This window comes from Cricetulus griseus (assembly GCF_003668045.3).
Source record: "Cricetulus griseus strain 17A/GY chromosome 1 unlocalized genomic scaffold, alternate assembly CriGri-PICRH-1.0 chr1_0, whole genome shotgun sequence".
Taxonomy (NCBI): domain Eukaryota; kingdom Metazoa; phylum Chordata; class Mammalia; order Rodentia; family Cricetidae; genus Cricetulus; species Cricetulus griseus.
In genome coordinates this window covers 53304395-53327746 of record NW_023276806.1, presented here as the reverse complement: position 1 = coordinate 53327746, position 23352 = coordinate 53304395, and the positions used below count along the sequence as shown (strand labels likewise).

The window sequence follows — 23352 nt, the reverse complement described above, 5'->3', positions numbered from 1 at the left end:
GATGTCTGAGCATGTCAGGGTCTCAAAGCTATTATTACCTGCGAGTTGTCCTCATTCTTGAGCTGTGCAGCATAAATACTAATTATGATGGTGACTGAGACACCTGTGCTATGAGATATAATAGGTGTCCCTTCATTTGGATGAGTAGAAAATTTCAGGGTAGAGAGATGACCATGAAATACCCATTCAGAAAGCTAAAGGGGAGAGAAGATTAGGAGGATCATGGGAGTTTAATAAAATGACATCTCTTTGCAGCATGGAGCGAATCCAAGATCCCACTGAGAAATAAAATGTCAACCAGCTGCCCTGAGTCTTGGGGGACTGGCTCACTCACTCTCCTGGCCACAGTCCCTCTTTGCTTCACTGCTCAGAAGTAGCCAGGAAATAGCTTCCAGGGAAGCAGCGAGCAGGGCCACTTCCCTGCTTCTTGATTCCAAATGGAAATGAGATTACTGGGACAGTGCGACTGAAAATCATGTCTTCGAGTGGGGAGGACAAGAGTAGCATTTTGACTGTTGCTTCGTTCTAACATGTGGCTGTCCCTCAGGCAGCACTGAGTCCTATTTTTACCCCTTTTATCTTTTGGTTAAAAAGCTGGCAAAACTCCAGAGGAAATGATTCTGTATAGGTAAAAGAAACAGTGCTTTTGTTAGCTTCAATTTTTTTTTAGCTCTCCAGCCATGGTGCTGCTGAGATTTAGGGCTGGGAACTACATAACCATTGACAAGTGTCTTGTCTAAATCGGGGCTAGTTTTCCTATTAGTGGCACACCATTAGGCACTCTCCCAAGAATACAAAGGTAGCTAAAGACTGTGTTTATTAAGTGTGGAGCATCCTCAGAGACAGGTGTGCTTACATAAATACAAGGTGACTTAATTATCTTAACCCACCGATCCCATCTGATGAGCAGCAGTGGGTCCGGCGATTCGGTCCCTCTGAGCAAATGCTGATCAACATCTGTCTAATGATGGCTCACACCTGTCACCTCGGCACTTGGAAAGCTGAGGCAGGTGGACGGTTGTGAGTTTGAGGTCAGTCTGGGCTGCAGAGTAGAACCTGTGTCAAAAAGAAACAACAATAATCTGTTTAACACACCATGTCTTGCACTGCCCTCGTTGGCACAGATCCCTATGTCAAAGTATCCCTGCTGTGTGACGGGCGGAGACTGAAAAAGAAGAAAACAACTATCAAGAAGAACACCCTCAACCCTGTCTACAATGAGGCCATCATCTTTGACATCCCCCCAGAAAACATGGATCAAGTGAGCCTGCTCATCTCCGTTATGGACTATGATAGGTAGGTGCCTGCCCAAAGGAGTATGGTTACTTTCCCCCAGTGCAGCATAGGGGCCCTTGACCTTAGCCCTATGGTTTAGGGCCCATTGGTTTCAAATATGGCTCCACTTAAGAAAGACATAGACATTTGAGGAAGAGCATGGACTTCCCCTTACTAAAATCTCCAGCTTCCCTTCCCAGCCTGCTCCCATCACGGATAATTACCTACCAGCTTCCCTGAGTTCATCCCTAACTGCTTCTTTTCTTCTACTTGCCACCAAGTCCCATTTTCTGCCCTTTCAAATGCCTCTCTAGCATCTCCTCTCCCACAGGATGGCTGTGCGTTCCCCCATCGCTCTCTGCCCTAAGTCAGCCACCAAACTCAGGACACATCTGCTTGGACATTTTTCTCCTGGTTATGCCCTCCTGAAGGACCACCACTGGCTCCCAAATTGCCATCCCACCAACTGCCCTCCCTTTTCTTCTCTTTTTTTGATTCTTCTGCCTAAGGCTGGCTCAGGTACATTTCCAACCACTCCATCTCCCATGACTCTTCTCCAAGCATCATTTTAGCCGAAGGATACAGAAATCACACAATAACGACTCAACCCTACATTTTTATCTCAAGTTCTCAGACATAGTAGGTGCTTGACTAACATACTTGAGGGATGATTTATGTTCTTGCTGAGTGAATAAATCACAGCCTACCCACTAGTGGTATGGAGAAATGATGCTCAGGGTATAGTGGTTTATTTCCAAGTGCTGGGATCTCCAGAGAGGTTGTAATGTGCTTCCCAAGTCAAATAAGGGAAGAGACAGGCTCCTAATACCCAGCCAGGCCTTCTGCCACTGTTTCATGAGATTCCAAATAGGTTTGTGGCCCTTACCATAAGAGGTTGGCAAAGCCTCAGGGCCGCTGGCAGCTAAAGACCCTGCTATGCATTGATTGTTAGAGCTCATGGTTCTGAGTTAGATGTACTAGACCTAGTCCCTCCCCGAAAGGATGTCCCTTCCTCTAGCATTTTGAATGACCCATACTAAGACCTTTGTTTCTCCTTCAGAGTTGGCCACAATGAGATCATAGGAGTCTGTAGAGTGGGGATCAATGCTGAAGGCCTTGGCAGAGACCACTGGAATGAGATGCTGGCATACCCACGGAAGCCCATTGCACACTGGCACTCCTTGGTGGAGGTAAAGAAATCCTTCAAAGAGGTGGGTGAGGTTGCCTGGCCACTGGCATGCTTACTGCATGATGTCGTGGGCTGGAGAATGACAGACGGCTGCTGTGAGTCCTCCGCCTTTTATGGGAAAGGGGAACATCCAGTGCATAGCAGACAAATGAGAAAGAAGATGGAGACTGCCTGGCAAAATGTCCCTGATTGTGAGCATTTCAAAATTAACAGTGATGGGGCTAGGGACATAGTTGAGTTGGTAGACTCTTGACATAGCATGCATGAAGCCTTGCGTTCGCTCTCCAGCACTGCCTAAAGCCAGGCGTGGTGGCACACACCGATAACCCCAGTGTCTGCCAGGATTCATAGCTTAGGGCCATCCTCAGCTTTATAGGTTTGAAGCCAATGTGGACTACACAGGACCTCGCCTTAAAAATAGCAAAAGTTCAGCGGCAACACCGAGTCCTTAATGGAAAGTAAGAACTCTGAAGAAGTTCCCGGAAGTCCACTGTGCCAGGCCTGAAAAGCTTTCTCAAAGCTCCTGGGCCAATTTAGTCCTGTAGGAGTAAGCCCCAAGGGGGTGAGGTCAGAATTGGCAAGGAATTCCACCCCCATCAGAACAGTAAGTTCCCTGAGGCTCCAGACGGCTACAGCTTAGCAGTTTATCTCATTAGATGAGATAGCCAAAGAACATGTTCTCTCTTCAGCACACAGTTTCTTACCACAGCTAGGAGAGAGTATGGTATGTGGTGTCACACCATCTGATTAAAGCTGGAGGCCTGAGTTCTAACAAGGCTGGGCCTCCAGGCTTGGCCTCCTCTGAGGCCATTACTCCTCTCTTAATGGCAGCTTTGAGGAATATTTACTGTCTGTTCGCCCTCCACCAAACCCTGCAGATGAACACTCCTACTCTTTCCAGACTCAGGATACATCTGCCTGAACACTTTTCTCCTGGTCCTGCCCTTTCGAAGGACCACTGGCTCCCACTGCCCAGACCTCCCATAATCTGGACCCTAAATTACCAGCCTTCTAAGTCCCCTCCCTTCACTTTTCTTGGTGGTTCCCAGGCCTACTTTTCCTCAAGTGTGCTGGGATGCTGGGGTGGTCAGTCAGGCTTCCAGTTTCATTTCTAGTATCTCATACCCAGCCCATCCTGGGAAACCTGGTGATAATTCTCCCATTTTGGTAGGTACTCACTACGTCTAGAGAACTGTTAAAAAAAAACAACAACAAAAAAAAAAACAGAAAAACCCTTAATTCCAAACTAGAGAGTTCTCCCTTCCCCCACATGGCCTTTAAGAATACCCCTTCCCCCACTCTGATCAGAAAAGGCATGGTACACCTGAGGACCTGAAGACCTCCTTCCCTTCTCAGAGTAGGTACAGCAATCCCAACCATGGTTCAAGATGTCCCCAGAAAGAGCAGAAGCTAAGGGGATTAGACATGTTGAAATCTGTTGGAGAATGAGACTTTCAGGGAGCCAGGCTAGTCGGCTCACCTCCCCAGACCCTGAAGCAATATCAAGGAGCCAGGAATAGGCAAAAATCCTGCCAACTCAGGCCTTTCCATGCATCCAGTCTTGTGGCTTCTGTGGTGTTTTTTTTTTGTTTTTTTTTTTTCCATATCTGTGGCTCTTCAGTAAGAGAGACCAGTCCCTTGGGCTCCTTCTGCCTTTGTGGAGCCCTGCCCTCAACCAGAAGGCTCTCTTCATGGTATGAGTGAGGTTCCTACTCCCAGTCACAAGTAGGCACTACTGGGCAGAGCTCCAGCCAACCTGAAACCCTCCTAACACCTCACCAAAGTCCATGTGGATTCAATCCAGGAACAGGATGTAATGCCTTAATCCCGCCCCTTCCGTTATAATACTGTGGAAACATTTAAGAATAGGATAAATATATTAACCAGTCTCGGGTAGTTTGGGGGCCTGGAATGGAATGTAAGCGAAGAGGACTTTGGTAGGCTGTGACACTTCAAGAAGTTGACTGCCCTCCTCTGGTCTTTGGTTTTCTGGTTAACAAATGAGAAGAAAAGATGCCCCCATGTCAACTTTTCTGATACATGCTAACACAGGCAAATGGGCTCAGGAACCCCCGTGTTGAGCCATAGCTGCTTCTCCTATCTTGAATCTGTAATAGAGGGTCATTGTTGCAGGCCCCTCCCGCCTGCCCCTGACAAAGAAAGAAATGAGCAGAGCAGTGGCTGAAGCGAAGGGCAAAGTATCCCAGAAAAGCTGGGCCTCGATCCTGGAATCATGTTGAATACTGTCTAATTAAGCCAAATAATTGATTCCAAGTCCTTTTTCTTTGAGAAACTCCAACTGTCTAGTCCAGATGACAAAGGCAAGAAAGATAAAGTGGAGAGAAGCCCTTGAAAATGAATATTTAATGAGACAGTGAAGGGAAAGTAACTGTATATGGAAAACGAAAAAAGAGATTAAATTGATTCATATCCTTTGGGTTTACTTTTTTTTTTTTTCTTGACCTGGCACACCGGGCAGCATGGCGAGTGCCCCTCCCCCACCTGCTCTCCTCACATTTTCTCCTCAGAGGACAGCTTCTCCTGAAAAGGACATTTGTCTTGGCAACTTAGGATTTGGGTAGTATGCATCGGTTTGGTTTTCACTGCTCCTCTTAACACCCACAGTTTAAGTACCTTTTTAAAAAATGTGTCTACAACCTTGCCTGGTTAATATGACCTAGTCACTCTGTTCCTGGGGTTCTTTTCACCTGTGTTCTCCCAGTCATCCCATGGGCTCCCATCTTGCCTTCTTTGGGGCTGTTTAGCTAGAAACTCAGATCTTGCATTTATGTAACCTATAAAGAAATCTTCCCAGCTTTCGAGATGATAAATGGCCTAATCTCCGAGAAGCCCTCCATGTTTCTCTCACACCTCTCTCAGCAGAGTTTCCCACGCTGTGATCATTTCTTTTTTTATTAATGAGAACGGAGAGCACCATGTGTGCTTGCCTGTTTGGAGTTTAAAATTAAGGTTGAGGGAAACAAATTAACTGGAAAGGTATTTCTTCCCTGCTTGGATCTCTCATGACTAAAAATCCATTAAGCCATAGCCAGTGCCCTTCTCTCCTAGTGCTGCCTGTCATTGTTGCTCCCCACACACAGAGCTGGTTTGACCAGTGACCTTATTCAAGGTGCTTGATTAACAAAAGACCATGCTCAGGTCATCTGACATAGATTTTGAGATCTCGGTTGGAACATTACCCATTTCAATGCAGCAAAGGACCTGAGTAGGACACAGCTGCCCCAGAACAATAAGCTCCCTGTGTGCTGGGGACAGGCTTTCTGCTATTTCGGAGCCACCATGATAAGTCTGCTGTAATCACTCACCTTTGCATTGTCCATGAAGCCATCTCTTCCCTTTGTTTATCTGCATAGGAAAAAGCAGGGGCTAGGAGGAGAGCCAGTGTCCCCTCATTTGTGCCATATAAACATTCACACTCTGTGTGACCGCTCTCTGGGCTGTTGTAGAAAGGAAAAAGGCCCATTGTCTAGTCATTTCATGTTTTCTGCCCTGACCTGGCCTGTGGGTGAGGTTGTTTAAGTGACACCCTTACCCAAGGGAGAAGCCCGTAATTGCTGTGTACCTTGCACTGACTAGAGGTGGGAAGGGAGAAATTTGAAGTTTTGCTGAATGGAAGCACAAGGAAGTCATCTCATGTCGCCTTCTGGTTAAGAAACACTGGAGTCAGAAATCTCAGGGGGCTCAAGAAGCAGGCATTTATGTATCTAAAATATTTCACCAGGGAACCCCTCGGGTGTGATTTCACTCACGTGGATGCTGCAAGCGGAGAGACAGCCACTGGAGTTAGGAGTAAGTACCTGGTGTGGACCTGAAGAGGTTAGGCTTCGGATTACACTGTGTGTCTTTTTCCTCCCCTAGTGGGTGGTCACACGCCAGCACAGTGGCAGGATGAACTAGAAAGGACAATGTGTTGGGGTCGTGGAGACCCAACTGGGTCCTGGATCTGCCCCTAATTGTCTGGATCTTGACTTCTCTTTGTCTCTGTTTGCTTGCTTGTCAGAATACAAGGGTTTCACTGGGTGATGTCCCAAGTTCACCCCTAGTGAGATAGTTCAGATCAGGGGCATGCTGTGACTGTCATCCATGCCAACAGCCCTTTAGCTAGTTGTAGAAACCTTCAGCATGACTATACAGGGAGATCCAAGGAGAAAGAAACCCAGAGAAGGACCATTATCTCTCTTTGGCCCTATAGGTGTCCCCTTTACTGCAGTGGTAGTACTGAAAGTCAAATAGTCTACTTCCCAGAGAGCTCAGCTCTGTCTGGAAATTGTTGAGGAAGGGCAACTTTGTCCTGGATTCCTCCTGCAGCATCTGAACACATGCTCCCTCAACTCCATCTCTCCAGGAAAGAGATCCCTATGGCTTGTGAGAAGCAGAAAGGGGCTGCATTTGTGGTTCAGAAAACCATCTAGACCACTTAGTGCTTGGGTGCTTTCTCTCTCCCTCCCTCCCTCCCTCCCTCCCTCCTCCCTCCCTCCCTCCCTCCCTCCCTCTTTCCTCCCTCCCTTTCTCCCACCCTCTCTCCTTCCCTCTCTGTCTCTCTGTCCCCCTTCCTTCTGGAGCCTGCCCTGCAAGCAATGAGAAAGTACTGGTTCTCCCAGCCACAAAAGAGTGAGTGAACAGTGGACACTGACTCACTTTGAAGTTAAAGCCCTGACAGATAGGTCAGGAATATTCATAGGGTCAGATCTCTGCCCAGAGAACATCGCTTTGCTATGACTGCTTTTTCATCTGAAGAAGGGTCTGATGGCTCCAGGCACAGGCCCATCCATCCTTCCTCTGCCTGCTCTTTCACTCCATTACGCCTCATTGCATCACCCACTCCAATGGGGCTTGGAGGGGCACTGGGAGGAGGAGTGTAGAGGAATAGGCAGGGCTATGTCTCCTCACCTCCTGCCCCTTCACAAGCCTGTGCAAATACTCATAAGATGCCTTAAGACTGAAGAAGAGGGCCCAACCAAAGCAGCATCAGGGTTGCTTTTTCCTGTGTTAACAGCTCCCAGACAAATCACTAATAATTCATGATCAGAGGCTCTTGGCAGTAAGGGCACACGCTGCTTCTCTTTGCTGCTAACATAATCTGATTTTCGGTGTGTGAAAAATGGCTGAAGCACTCAGAAATGGTTCAGTCATAGCACCTCGTTAAAATAGACACACACACACACACACACACACACACACACACACACACACACACCATATTGTAAAGGAAGCTGAAATTATATCTGCAGTAGATCTTTTCTGAAAACAAAGTATTCCAAACAGGAAGCTCTGAGCTTGTATCTTTGTTTTTGCATGGCTGACAGCAAAGGTCTAGAAAGCTAACTGAGGCTGGGAGAGGTGGATACAATGCATGGGCCAGTGACTCTGAGAAGTCAATTCCCCCAGCAATCAATAACCAGGTTTTCTTCTCCCCTCAGTGGCAGGGCCGAGCTGCCAGCTTCGACAGTGAGAGCTCATGCCCATCTCCAAAACCACCTCCGACACCATGAGCCGCACAGCCAAGCCACACAAACGGGACTCAGCAACGTTCTTTTCGCACTTGTCAGTCGTCTAAACGCAGTGTTTGTGCAGTCACAGTGACGGCTGCTGCAGCAGCCACTGCCTGCCAGCCCATGGTCTTCACTGCTCCTGTGCAGGGCAAGGCCGAGACACTTGTTGTTTGTGATCAGACCTGTCTGTCTTAGTCTTTTCTGTCTCCCAAGGTGATGTTTTTGTGGTTTTTTGCTTTGTTTGGGTCTGCTGTCAAGAAAGAAAGAAAAACACAATGATTAGAGATACAAAACAGAGTGGAGAGCCCAGAAGTTGGTTCTGGGAAATACAGTGTAAAATAAGCAGTCTTTTGGGAAAGGCAGAGTAAATCTGAAATTGTGTGCCTCCACCAAGCACTCACCCCTGGAGAGGGCAGGGGTAGGATGGAGCCGGGGCCATATTTTCAGTGCCCAGGTAGAATGGGACCTACCAATCTAGGAGCCTTTCTGAGGTGAGCTGTTCTTGGAGGCTCTTCACTGCTGTGACACAAGCCTCTTAAGACATGGTCCTCTTGTCCCATGTTGAAACCATGAGACCTCTGCCATGTTTGTGACTCTGTAGGGAGATCCCTGCTTCCTGCTTTGTTGGCTTTCCCCAACTGGAAGCATTTTGATTCCTCATGGGAACTTAGTCTCTTTCACTAGGAGCGATCCCGCTGAAACTAACCACGCCGTATGTTTTCCAACACGCCACAGTTAATGATCACATTTGTTTGAAAACATGATCTTACTTCTCAAAAATAACCTTCATTGTAAAGAAAGGGGGCGCATATGTTCCAGAAGGATTTCTGTGTTATACATAGCTTTATAATTCCACAAAGTACCAAGCAGCTGTTTAAAATGCCTAAACAGAGCAAAGAAAAATCTAGATAACGTATTCTTTTCTGAATGGGATGTTTTGCAATCCAAACCACATTTTTTAGTCTGCCTGTTGATGAAGAACCTCCTCTTAGTTGAAACCGAGTCAGCCAGAGACTAGTTCTGCTCCCACAGACTCTGGGTCAATGACTCTCCTTAAACTTTAGTTCTATAAACTAATAAGTATTCTGTGTTGTTTGTTTCAGTCTCAGTGAGAGGCTTTTAGCTTGTTTGTTTCTCTATTAGATACCTACCTTAGGCCAAATTCAGTTTAGAAAGGAAAAATGAATGACTGTACTTATAATAGCACATTCCTACTGAGTGACTAGTGGCCTTTCCACCATGCCCTGTGAGTAGGGTGATCTGCTCAGTCTAAAGTCTGAACCTGTGGGAAGCACGTGAAAGTGAATTTCCACTCCAACTTGTGGCTTCACAGTACCGATTTTCAGTGCTGTAAGACTTGCAAGGAAGCAAGTCCGCTTGGAAAAATCCCTTCTTTCAACGACAGAAGGTCAAGAATGCAAGAGCTATCCTCATACCTCGTGTCTTACTCTTTACATATGTCCCATGCTATAGCAGTAGTGATTTAATAAAGTAACCCCCATTTTAAGTCAAGCCACCATGTTTCTCTGCTGATCTAACTTTATATCTGCTAGCCAGAAGAATGGTCAGATTGGACATGACTCAACAGGGTATTGTGGCAACAGAAGCAGTCTACTTTTCTAGTAACTGTAGATGAATCTAGACTCCACTGAGTATCAGTCTTGGGCTAGGGGCTGGTGTATAAAGATTTCTTCCCCAAATATCTTACAATTGATAAGCCTTTCCAGTCAGGCAGTCCCCTATTCAGAAGTACTCTTGAGAGGGAAAAAACCCACAAGGTCATAACAAGAGTCCCAGCAAGCAACCAACTTCATTGTGTTTCTTGACAACGATGGCCACACTAAGGTGACCATTGCAGCCACACAGCAGGAAGGGGACAGTTGAGTTTTCTGGGTCATAAGGAGCATCCCATTCTCCCAGAAGTGGGTTCTAAAAGCATGCCCAGCTGCCACCCCAAACCCTCAGGCAGGGTTTAGAGAGGAGGGTGTAGTCTGCATGAATTATGGATTAGCGCTGCCTGTCTGAGAGACCCTTCTATGTCACAGCTACTCTTTCCCAACAGTTTCAGAAAACTGTGCCCTGGTTATGGCCAGACCTCTTACCACCCCAGTCAATAGCTTTAGTTCCATCAGCCTCGGGATACATTAGGCATGGAAGCCCACTCCAGGAAGGCTTTTAGCTCCTGGGTTCCCTCCCCCCAAGTCCCTACCAAGGGTGACCAGATCAGTCCTCCTCATCCTGAAGCATGAATGATATGAACAGGCTTCTCCTTTCATTAGCCCAGGAGTCCTCCCTCATGGATGAGAATTCATGGAAAGCTGATGTAGAATAAACTGAAATTTAACATGCACTGGCTCACTGAGTTCCCCTAGTGCAAGAAACCCCTGGGGGGTGGGGGGTGAGCTTTGCTGAAGTTGTGATAACCGGGGCCATTTGCACATAGATGTTTGCAAAAGACACCAGAGTCTCCTCTCCTTTATTTCAGTGTTTCTTGGCTGAGAGATGCTCCCCTCCCCCTTTGCACTTACCCAGGATGTTAATTAATTGTATCATCATTTAAAAAAATTATGTTGTTAATTACTGCTTTGTGTCTTCCCACCCCTGTCACAGCCTGGAGTTTTTATTCAATTAAATCTCTGTCTCTTGCCCATTTCTCTTGTCATTTTATGTTGCTGGGATTCAGCAGGCAGCACACACACAGGGCACAGCATAGCTTTTGTTTTTCTCTTCATTTCAGGCATGTAGATATCCACTTTTCTAGTCAGAGACAGGCAAAAGGGCCATTGGGTTTTCACTCTGCTCTAAGGACACCTGGGTACCACAACAGGCTGGGTCCTGCCTGCCTTCTGTCAAGCTGATGCTCAGAACATTTGGTATGTGAGACCTGGCTGTCCTCAGCCACTCAGCATCACAGGCAGCCCCTACAGATGCAGAAGTCTTTGTGAGGAAATGGGTCACTCTCCTAACTGGAAAGTACAATGCTTTTGTATTTCCAGGAGAGAAATACTGCTAATTCTCATAAAAGCACAACTTGGCAAAGTCTTAGGGAAAAAAAAAACTATTAAAAAAAGAAGTATCGTAGACTTGAAAGTATCATAGACTCGAAATTTTGAAAAGAACACCAGCTTAACAGAATGTCCTCTCTGCTCACCCCAAGCTTCTAATTAATTTAGAAGGTGGCCTTTAGAGAGGCAAGTGGACGTTTCATCCATTTCTGCACAACTGCATCTAAATTACTGGTGCTCTACAGGGAACCAAACTGCTGAGAGAAGTGCTCTGGTGCCTAAGCAGGCCACTGTGCCTTCTACCACCTTCCTATCAGGTCGAGCAAGCAGAATCCACTGAGGCACAGGTTCTTACTAGAGCTTTAAAAACTAGCAGGGTCCGTATTTGTCAACACAGGTTGGGTTATGCTGCGCTAATAACCTTCAGCTCTTAGAGGCTGAAGGCAGTGAAGGTGTGTCTCTCATTCTTTCTACATGCCCATCACATCAACAACGGGAACCCTGCTCAGTATATTTATCCAGAGGCACAAGATGACAAAGCAGCCAACATCTCAGACATCGCTAGTTACCATGCCCAAGGGAAAAGAACACTGGTATTATACTGGCCTGTGTGCTCTTGGGAAGTGACTCATGTCACATTCCTTCACAACTCATTGCTAGAATTACCCATATGACCTCCCAGAACACTTGAGGTTCAAGAGTTCAGGGGAAGAAGACAGGCAATATTTACTGAGTAGCCTTAGGGAGGACCACAGCAAACGTAACCAGCCTGTGGAGGGTGGTAGCTGCTGAATGGTTGATTTGAAAAAAGAAGGGAGCTGAGTACAAATAGTGGATGGGGAAACCAGGATGCCTGTGTAGTATGTGGTCACAGAGTGGGCAAGCAACAATGCTGACAGTTGAGCTGAGCTGGGAGCAAGATGGGGGAAGGGATTCCTAGTGTTTGTCTCCTACACCTGAGATCCAATGATCTGTGTCTTTCACTACAGCCAGGGACAGCAGAGCAAGGAAAAACAGAGTCCAGTTTGGGCCAAACAATTGGAGATACTGGAGCAGAGTCTAGCAGACAGCTGCAGTTCCAGATGCAGCCTGGCAGAGAGGTCAGGCATGAGATGTTAATTGCTGAAAGCTTGCATACCCAGAATGAGATGCTAAGACAGAAAGCTGACACTGCTAAGTGGGTACCAGTAGGCAGGGACGGCCTCAAAGATTCTTCATGAACCATCGGCCTTCAGAGACCAAGGGAAAAGGAAGCAACATGGGCAGTGATAGAGAGTTGGCTACCAAGTGCCCATCAAGGACAACACTGATGAACAAAAACAGATCAGTTAAGGACTCCAGAGGATGGATCTTCATAACAAGCTCACCTGAGGTGCTTATAATGCTGTTCACAAAAGTTCACTTCACTCGTGTTCACAGCTTTTACTTCCCCTTCTTGCCTCTGTTCTGCCCTTGCCTTTTAAAAACTGTGCTAAAATATACATAACAAAAACCATGCCATTTAGATAGTTTTTAGGCACGAGTTCAGTTCCACTGTGCCCACTGGCCTACAGCTGTCATCACTATCATCTACCCACAGAACTTGTTTCATCTTGCAAAACCAAAACTTGGTGTCTTTCACTCACCACCCCCCGGCACCTAGCAACTACAGCTTTACTTTGTGTCTTTATAAATTTGACAAGTCCAGGTCCTTCACATGAGTGGAATCAGAGTTTGCCATTTTATGGCTGATTTATTTCACTTAGCATATCTTCAAGATTCATTATGTTGCAGTATGTGTTAGAACTTGCTTCCTTTTTAAGGCTAATGTTTCATTATGTGTAGACATGACATTTTTCTTATGCATTCATCTGTCAGTGGGAACTTGGTTACTTCCACCTCTGGGCTATTGCGAATAACACTTCTCTCAAAACTGGTGAACAAAAGTATTCCAATTCCTACTTTCAACTCTTATTTATATATACCTAAAGTAGAATTAATTGCAGCATTATAAAATCTATGACTATTTTTTTGAACCACCATTCTTATTTCCATAGCAGCAGTACCACTTAATATCCTCATCCAGGGTACATAAGACGTCTGATTTCTCCACATCTTTGCCAGGGTGCTTTTGTTGTTGTTGTTTATGGTGGCTGTACTGTCAGGGGTGAAGTGGTATCTTACTCTGGTAATTAATTAATTGAGACAAGGTCTCATGTAACCCAACTATACAGTTAAAGATGACCTCACACCCCTCTTCCTCCACTGTGGGTACTAAATTTCCAGGCATTCACCACAGTGCCTTGTTTTCTATGGTGCTGGCACTCAAACTGAGGGCTTTGTGTGTGCTAGGCTAGCACTCTACCAACTGAGCCCCAGCCCCAGCCTTATTATGGTTTTGATTTGCATTTCCCAGTAATTACTGCACTGAACATCAATGTGCTAATTGGCCATTTAGCATCTTTGGAAAAATATCTATTCAAATTCCTTGCCTATTCTGAATTGGCCTGTTTGCTGTTGAGCTGTAGGGGTTCTCTACATATTCTGGATACTAATCTTCTGTCAGGTATGTGTTTTACAAAATGGAGTCCCATTGTTGGTGTTGCTTTTGTGGGGGTGGTAGGTGGCACTTGCACCTGCAAGCACCCAGAGGCCAGAAGAGGGTACCAGATCACTCAGAGCCAAGTCACAGGCATTTCAGGTAGGACCCCTGACTTGTTATGTTGGTACTAGGATCCAAACTTCCAGCAAGGGCTGTTAACCAGTTAGCCATTTCTGAAGCCCTGCTCTTTAATGCTACTGACCATGTCTTTAATACCCCAAAGTTAACTTTGATGAAGTTTCCTTTTCTGTTGCTTGTGCCCTTAATATCTAAGAAATCATTGTCAAACCCAGTGTTTTCCCTCTAAGCATTTTTTGCATGCAGATTATGACCCATTTGAGTTATGTTTTGTGTATGCTATAAGGTAGGAATCCACTCCATGAGAATACCCACATTTCCCTAACATCATTTGTAGAAAAGACTGACCCTCTTCCATTGAATTGTCTTGATTGAAAATCATTTGACCACATGTGCAGCGATTTATTTCAGAGCCCTCTAGTCTATTTCATTGTCCCACATATCCATCTTATGTCAGTAACATGCTATTTTGATTGTCATAGTTTGTATTAAGTTTTGAAATCAGAAAGTATTATTCCTCCAACTTCATTCTTTACCAAACTTATAGCTGTGTGGTAAAACACTTGTCTAGCATGCATGAGGCTCTGATTTGATCTTCAGTCCCATAAATACATACATACTGCTTGGGTGAGTTTTCCCATTTCTTTAAGAAAACATCACTTACATTCTGATAGGGATTATCATGTATCCGTGGATTGCTTTGAGTAATGCTGACAGAGATCCCACTCTTGAGGACACTGTAATGACTCTCCCAGGATACCATATGCCCACATTCTGTCCATCAAAGTCACCTCACCTCACTGGGGATCCTACAGGTTGTGATGCTTAAGTTCAGGGTCAAGCAGAGTTCTAGAGGTCAAGTTCAGCTCTCCAGACTTTGTACACAAACATCCTTCTACTCATTCCTATGGAAATCATCTCCCACAAAATGCCAATAAATGCAACTCTACAGCCCAGCTTCTCTTTCCTGCCGTACCTCAGACCCAAAATGTTCAACCACTTCATCTGCCTTAACACCCATTTCTGTAGGTCAACATCTTCTGCATGCACATAGGTATTTACTCATTCAACAACTCAGTAAACATGCTGAGGAGCTACTGGGCATCAGACTTCATGTGAAGGCCGAGGATATAGCAATCAATAACAATAACAGCTAACATACACTAAGAACTGACCATATGCCAGACTACATTTAAAGTGCTGCACAGGCATTAGCTCATTCAATTCTCCCTTCAATCCTATAAAATTAAAGAGCTTACCGAAGGTCACATAATCCAAACAATTAAAACTCAGAGTCACATGCTCAACCATGATGTTAAACTGCCTTCTAATGAAGCACAGCTCTCAAGGAGCTCACAGTCCAGAGGAGAGAGCCACATAAATAGAAGTCAATTTCTCTATAACACAGTAAGGGCAATTCTAGGGATACACCAGGGATGTGAGGCCTCCCAGAGAAGGACCGCCTAATCCAGACATCTATCATTGGGTATCTCTAAAACTAACTTAGAAACCTCAATCTCATCTTTTCCATGATAGTGCCCTGCAATGGCCTCTTGGTCCCCAACATCAGTTAAAGGAGCTACTAAAATGTCATGGGATCTGCTCATCACATGCCACCCTAGTGAATCAACCCATATATGCTCTCTGGTGGATGATGCTAGGAAGGCAAAGCCTTGGTGTACCATGGCAGCTGTACTGGAATGGAGCATTGGAACTCAACAAAGGCAAGCATGCTCACTCCTGTAGAATACGTAGCTCCGGATAAGACCTGTGCCATTAGACTCAAAGAATAGACAGTTGGATGGTAAGCCACCATAGGTCAGAAAGGACATGGTTTGGGGGACCTGGGGGAGTCCTTCAAGATGAGGGACTCCCCCAGGTCCACTCAGTCCCCAGCCATCATGCATCTCTTTCCCCACAGTACCAGAATGTGATTCTCCTACTGTAGGGCTGTCAACTGAAGCCAACCAGCTCCAAAAGTGAGTGCTGTGGAGAGACGCTGTTCCCTCAAGTGGCTTTTTTCTACTCCTGTAGATTGTGGAAGTTTGGTGACACATGAGGGACTATCCAGACACACAGAGAGCATCCACGTAGGCAGGTGCCTCAGGCTTTCCTGAGACATGTAACATTTCTCCTCTCTGCGGCTTCTTCCTGGAATCTCTGCCAGAGCCAGGTTTGTGAGGACTCCTTGAGGCTGGGGCAATGAGGAATGAAAACTTGTGGCTAGAAATTCTAAGAGTTTCTGGAAATTCGAGTCCCTGAGATGACAAGAGATTTGCTAATCACCTAGAAAAGGAACAGAGCCATTTTGTACCCTGGCCTTACATCTCCCTGGAGAAATTACTGACAGTGACACACAGCAGTTGAAATGGATTGTGAAATCAAAGAGCCATACAAGCTTCAGATACTGTCTTCCTTAAGTTACCAATAATGTTCTCTTTCACATAGTCCCAATATGTCCAACTCCCTTTGCAGAGATGCCATATGCCTGCAGCTGTCCTTATGCCCTCTGAGCACTCACCCTCCTACCAATGAAGCAAGGGTACAATTGAATTCTCCAGCTTATTGAATCCCAATGGCCACCTGTCGTGCAATGTTGTTTCCTGCCAGAGCTTCTTGGTAGGGATGGGTTCTTCTCTTTGATACCAATGTGTTTAGTAAACTCAGGAGCCAAGGGTCAGAAGATCTGGGTTAATTCCTGACTTGTTGGATTTCTTTGATCTTGCTATGGTTTGAATGTCCCCTCCAAATTTTTTTTGGGGGGGTGAGGGAGAGTGTTGTTGTTGTTGGGTATTGGAGTCCCAGCCTTATGCAAGCCATACCACTGAGCTGCATTACCAGACTCCCCTGTGGAATTTACCTGCCCCTCTTAATGCTATTAAAAGCTGAGACCTGAAGGAAATGATTAGATCTGTGAGAGTTGTGCCCTCATGAACAGATCAGTGCTGTTACCATGGGTGTGGGTTGGTTATATTGGAAATGCATTTCTAATAAAAGTGACATGACATGAGTGGACCCCTTAGCCTCTCTGCACCTCATTTCTATCCCCTGTAAGGTGAGTTTCTGACAGCAGCTATGCCTTGCTCAGCTGAACTCCTGGGCCCACAGGTGCTCTGATGACACTGCCCCTCAGCACCTGCATAGCCTCCCAGGACTTTGAAGGCCTGCCTCCATTCACCTTTCACTACTGGGTAACTTGAAAACAAAGGGAAGAAGGCACTGTGTGTGCTCTCTGAAGCAGAGAAAGGGTGGGAGGGATAGCAAGAGGGATGTATGCAAGGAATAAATCAAGTAGCTCCGTAATTAATTTAGAATAACTTAAGCGCTGAGCATTAAAGAGAAACAAAAGTGGTGACATTTAATGAATTGTCAGTCGATATCTCACTCATTCCAGCAGTATTTTAAAATGTCAGCTACCTCACAAGTCCTTTTCCTTGCAGCTGAAAGGGGTGTGTGTGTGTGTGTGTGTGTGTGTGTGTGTGTGTGTGTGTGTGTGTGTGTGTACAATAACCACCAGACCTGGCTTCTGCACAGTGGGTTAGTTTAGACACAATTTCAGAAGCAGGGGGTCTTGCCAGCTGCAGGGAAAAGAGACAATGCCCAGCACACCCAGAGAGCTCTGTGAGCAGCTGTTCATTGTTCCCAACTGATTCATTCTCAGGGCCTTCACCGACTTTTCTGCCATCAACTATAAAAAATATACAAGGTGTTTTTTTGTTTGTGTTTTTTGTATGTTCATCAAGAAAGACAAGGTTGTGCTGGAGAGTTAGTTTTGTGACTAAGAACACTTGGAACTATGAGGGCCTGAGTTCGGGCCCTGAAACCAAAGTAATAAGCCAAGGGTGGTCTCACCTGAGCCTGAAACCCCAGTGTTAACAGGAGGTGGAGACAGGAGGATTGCTGGGGCTTAACTGAAAAACTCAAGTTCCAGGTTTAGGGAGAGATTCTGTCTCAAAGTAATAGAAAGCAGCGGTAGATGAAGATACTCAGCATCCTTCTCTGGCCTCTATATACGTAAGCATGGCGCATTTGTGCTAGCACACACATACACAGCTCTGTATACACAAGCATGGCACGTTTGTGCCAGCACACACATACACAGCTCTGTATACACAAGCATGGCACGTTTGTACCAGCACACACATACACAGCTCTGTATACACAAGCATGGCGTGTTTGTGCCAGCACACACATAAATATCTCTGTGTCTGTCGGGTCTCCCCCCACACACTTCAAACTTCAGAGTTCTCCTTCAAACAGTGCTTTTTATTTTCCAGAGAAAACCTTAGCTGAACTCCTGTGTGAGGAAGCCAGGCAATGATTGCTCCAGAGAACTCTGGGCTCAGGAATTCCCTCCCACTGGAAGCTGACGGGCCCTTGGTTCAGTCCAGATTCTGCTTTGGAGACCAAGTGGGGAACATACCAGCTGGATTTTCACTCTAGGAGTAAATATGAAGACATGTAGTACCAAACTGTCCTCATCCGGATATACAATCTCTACCCCTCTGTCCTCACTTTGGGCCCCAGCTGAGAGCCAGTCTCTCTGGCCTCACAGGTTGCTTGAGATAAGAGGGAAGGAACAGCTGAGGCCAAACAGAAAGCTGGCAGGTGTTTTGCCAACCTGCAGTGGGGAGTGGCCTGGGCAGATGTAGAAGCTCCAGCATCCCCAGCTCATGTGTAGCTTCTCTGATTAGAGAAGCAAAGGGCTGTGATATTCTGGGTCACTTAACAGCTCAGCCTTGGCCAAGCACAGCTGCAGGGAGTACACAGTGACTTGTAGAGAAGCAGCCACACCCTGCCATGAATCGGCTTGAATCCAGGTGTGCAGGGAGCCCATGCTAGCCCTGCAGACAAAGCCAAATACACTGGAGCTCTACTTCTAAGGAACTCGCTAGGGAGTTTGGCCAAACCACATGAGTGTTCACCCAGTTGCCCTCACTCCAGCCTGCAGAACCAGTGGATTATTACTAAAGACAGCAGCCCCAACCTGTTTCCCTGGAGTTCTTCCCTCAAGGGACTCTGATCCCCATCATGGGATCCATCTTTGCTGTCACCCCAGTTCACAGGCACACTTTTACAAGTGAGAACCAATGGTCCTCGGATCCTTTCACGATACCGACCACCCTGTGGAGGACTGACCCACATCCCTGCCGAGTGGCCAAGTCCCCTTAAGCAAGGCCCTAAGATATCCTGTGCAGCCTGACCCCAGCAAAGCCAGCATGCCTCCCTCCTGTGGACTCCTGCAGCATTATCCCCTTGGTTTAACTCTTGACTCACCTCTCTCAATCTCCATGTGCCATGTTTATTTAGTCTTTCTGGTTGTCCCCTCTCATTCTTTCTCACAAACCCAATCTGTCTCCAGGTCTCGTGAAATCCCTTCTGGATTACTCCTACAATCTCTCCTACTTGGAATTTCAACTGCTCACCCTCTTTTATGCTAATGCAGAAGTTGCAAACTCCAGTACCTTCAGGGGATGAGCAGGTGGCATAGATGTGTAAGGCCACAAAACAAAGAGAGAGTCACAGGCTGTGGGAACTAGACAGTGAAGACTCTACCCAAAGATAGCCATTTTTTTTTAAAGCATCACTGAGCAAACTAGTCCCCGTGGATAATGACTGTGCACCCAGGCCCTCCCTGTGCTTATCTGATACCTCAGCCACCATAAGACTTTGGCATACACCTGTCCATTAACCAGGAAACTGTACTGACTCTCCTTTTGCCCACAGGAAAGAATGGAATAATTAATGTTTGCAGAGAGCTTTAAAAATTAGCAAGGACTTTGCCGTTTGTGAAAATGGCATGCATTCATCTTCCATTCAAAGCATGTCACAGGTCCCATGCCTGATTCTCAAGCCTGTGACCCCTCTATAATTGAGCTTGTCCTCCTCTACCCAAGAAACCCAATCCTACTCAGAGTTTGGGTCCTAATCCAGCCTCTGTGGGCAGCCCAGAGGGGACTTGCTTCTCTCTCTATAGCTGAAGCCGGCACTGAATCCACACACATATTCTGTTTCTTCATCACTAAACCTGTCCTCCACCAGGGATCCAATCAGAGCCTTCTCATCATCTGACTCCTTCCTGCTGCTGCCCTGCACACCTGGGTCATGTAGGGTTCTTCTAGAAAGAAGAACCTATCACTGGAAGGGGGCAGATAGTCTAGGACCAAGCTTAAAAGAAACTGAGGGCTTGCTCTGAGAGCAGTGCTTACACTTTATGTGCACCTAGCTTGGTAGAAACGAGAGCCGGTGCCTGCCAAGATTCCAGTGCAGCAAGCAGTTCTGTGCTGGAGCCGAGCAATTTGTATCCCGATTCCTGACTGCTGGCTCTGATGCAGGCTGAAGGTACATTTGGTCTCAGAATTAGAGGCTGGACTTGAGTGTGAATGGTCATTCCTGGAAAGACCTCTACCCAGCCCTGGCTCCTAAGATGATATGCTCCAAATTCCTCGCAGCAGGGTAGTCACAGGAGATGGGGGGGTCTCGGGTCTACCCCAGGCTTAGGGCGTGGTTACTTCCCCCACCCTGGCATCTGTCTGGCAGCCCTTATTCTCAGCACAAACAGAAGAAGGTCTTCATGGCAGAGGTGCCCACACTAGAAGCTCTGACCAGGGCCCTGAAGGTCATCTCCAGCTCTCATCAGTGCTGTACACCTCAGCCTCCATGACAGCAGGGTGAGCCATCTACTTCCCACAACCACATCCCTCCTGTGTCTTCCAGATTGAAAAAAAGAGGCAGACAGTTGGTCATGACTGAGAACATCTGTTTATCCCCCAGGCTGGGGACAAACAGGAACGTGAGGAAGTCGGAGAGTGCGGCTCTGGCCTGGCAGCTGTTTCGGCTACTCTTCAATCTCTTTTCTGTTTGCCCATCTCTTTCAATCAATCCTTACCTTCCCACAGCCAACAAGCATTACACAGGCTCCAAGGTGCAAATCCTGGAGGATTTGAAGCAGATGCTAGACAATGAGGAACTGATGGGTTCAGAAGGTAAAAGCAAAAGCAAGGGCCTGGGAGAACACTAGTTTTAGCTACTGAGTTCAAGAAAGGGAGTTTAGCTGAGCCTCTACCTCTTGGCACATGCAACCTCTCTTCAGGCTCCAGCTCCCTGCTGGAAACTCCACACAGACCCTGCACAAAGTTTACACATATTACTACCCTAATGACTACCAGTCTCTTTGGGTCTCCTCTCGTGGTTAGGGCACCATTAACAGTCTTAGCGACAGGCCCAGAGCCTCTGATTCCACTTCACCCTCTCCTCACCCCAATTACTCATCAAATCCTAACCATCTCATCCAAAAAGTTTTCAAGGCTTGTCACCTGGACACCACAACATGCCCTAGTTCAGGCCTTTTCCTTTTGGCCCTGGACAGTGAGTGCAAGGGATTTGTTAAGGGGCCCACAGATCTTGCTATTCTGCTGCCTACTCCCTTGGCTCCCAACTTAGCATCCACCATACCTAGGAATTCATCAATGTGTTGAAAGAACTGTTAGAAACAATCCATTTATCTGTGATTAGTAACAAATGCAATCGTTTAGATCAGTGATTCTCAACCTTCCACCTGCTGCAACCCTTTAATACAGTTCCTTGTGTTATGGTGACCCCAACCATATAATTATTTTCATTGCTACATCATAACTGTAATTTTGCTACTGTTACATATTATAATATAAAAACCTGTGTTTTCCAGTGGTCTTAGGTGACTCCTGTGAAAGGGTCACTGGACCCCTGTCCGAAGGGGTCAAGATCCACAGGTTGAGAACCTCTGTGTTAAGTGTTTGAAAGTAAGCTGTCAGATCTATAGGGAAAAATTAATAACAGGGTTTTCTTGGCAGTAGAATGTTGGGACTCATTGTCTAGCTATGTTTGCTCATACAGACCTAGCTGGTGATTTCTCTGGAAGAACCATCTAGCATTATCTTTCTTAACCCTTCCCTTCATGCTCCTCCCTGTGGCATTTACACACAGCACCCTTGAGCCTTGTGTGCTTGCTCCCTCTTTTCTCTCAGGCTGTATTCTCCAAATACTTGTGCATTTCCTCTTTCCCAGGAGTTCAGTAAAACTATTCCCTCATTCTAGAATGTTCTTCATTCCTCCTTTGCCCATCAACACTTCCCATCTTCTGCATTTGCTATGGTTTGAACTTGGTATGTCCTCTTTGGTATTCATGCCTAGTGATGTTTGGTGGCCACTGAGGTAGTGTGGCTAAGTGGGTCCCTTGAGAGAGGCAGTCTTAGAGGGATTGTCTTTCTCACAGGAGTGAGTTCATTCTCATGACAGTGGACTCATGGAGCAAGGGCAGGCTTTTACAAAATGGAGTCATCTGTTTTGCCTCCTCTTTGAATACCCCTTGCCCTGCTTTTCTGCCATGTTATGTCACAACAGAAAGCCCTCCCAAGCCACAGTTGCCCAATCATAAGACATTAAGCCTCCAGAACCATGAGCCTGAATAAATTTACTTTCATAATAAATTATTAAGTTTTGAATATTTGGTATCACAATGGGAAAATGAACTAAGAGAATGTTCTTTTCTTGCTCAAACATTCTTCCCATGTCTGCTCAGAGTTCTGTAATTTTCAGATCAAAATTAAAAGTTCCTTGTTGTTCCCCTCTAAGTCTGATGTTTGTATCTTCCTTCTAGAGTATAATCTAGTTAGGGTCTCTCGCATCAGAGAGCTGCTTAAGAACTGAGGTCTCCAAACTGCCACGCATAGGTGCCTGACTTGGAATAGGTGCTTAACAAATATTTGTTCACTAAAGAGAACCAGGAAAGAATGAGTAGGCAATGTCTCCCACAGGCTGAAACCAGCAGCATCACAATAAACACAAATTGCCCTGCCCTGTGCACAGGCACAGGGTTACTTTCAATTCTCTAAGTATTGCTATTATGGTCTCCAGAAGCCACTTAGAGCCAGGAGGGCTACTAATCAGACCAGCTGCCATCTGTTGAGTGATTATGATGTGCCAGGCACCATGCCCAGCCCTTTCCATACATTACTATTCTGCCATCACCCGTGAGATATCTCCTGTGGTATCATCATACCACATATATGAGGTCACAAGGGAAATTTCCAGGCCATGAGAAGCTAGGATTCCAACACAGAAAAGTCTGGTCCTACCCACTCTGGCCTGCTTCCACAAGCCTGGCTCCTTCTCTGCACACCCATCAGTCCTGAGCCAGTAGCACAGATGGCAGGTTCATCTCTTGCCAGGGACACCAGAAGTCTCACAAGAGAGATTGGGCCCCTGCAGAAAGAACAGGTCACTGACCAGGCTTTCCCTGCCCTGGTCAAACCACAAGTTCCCTCCCAGACTCCCTAACCCTTCCCTGAAAGCCCAGCTCAGGGCACCGAGTGTCGCCATACTAAAAGCACCTCTTCTGGACTTTGCAGTCCTTCCTCCCTGTGCAGGTGGTACCTAGGATATGGTGCCTCTGATGAAGGATGCTTTCAATATTCAAGGATGCCAGTCCTACTAAGAAGGCTTGGATACAAACTGGGCCAGCGGAAAAGGGTAATTAGGCAGAGTTTTCCTGATGAGGTGGGAGGATCAGCAGGTGTAAGCTCAGGGACCTTGGTCCTGGTGTTCATTTAATTAAGTATCGCCATTCGGTTCACACATTGGCTGCCAAGGCTTGGGGGAAAAAATCCCAGCCAACCTCTTTCCTCATAACCCCTGGTGGGAACAGAGTGTGTGCTGCCTGTCCACCCCCAG

The 23352-nt window shown here is 46.3% G+C and overlaps 1 protein-coding gene across 3 annotated transcripts in view; it reads left to right on the top strand.

Annotated features, from left to right (window-relative positions):
* Nucleotides 1–7977, top strand: part of Syt6 (synaptotagmin 6) — a 57391-nt gene extending 49414 nt beyond the window's left edge. The window contains exons 5-7 of one of the 3 annotated variants that reach the window (XM_035451795.1): nucleotides 1125–1296; nucleotides 2336–2486; nucleotides 7906–7977. In XM_035451795.1, coding sequence (XP_035307686.1) covers nucleotides 1125–1296; nucleotides 2336–2486; nucleotides 7906–7977 — 395 coding nt within the window. Of the gene's footprint in view, nucleotides 1–1124; nucleotides 1297–2335; nucleotides 2487–6206; nucleotides 6225–7905 lie in introns of those variants that run through there. The other 2 variants (XM_035451797.1, XM_035451796.1) reach the window with 2 other exon arrangements.
* The last annotated feature ends 15375 nt before the right edge of the window (nucleotides 7978–23352 follow it).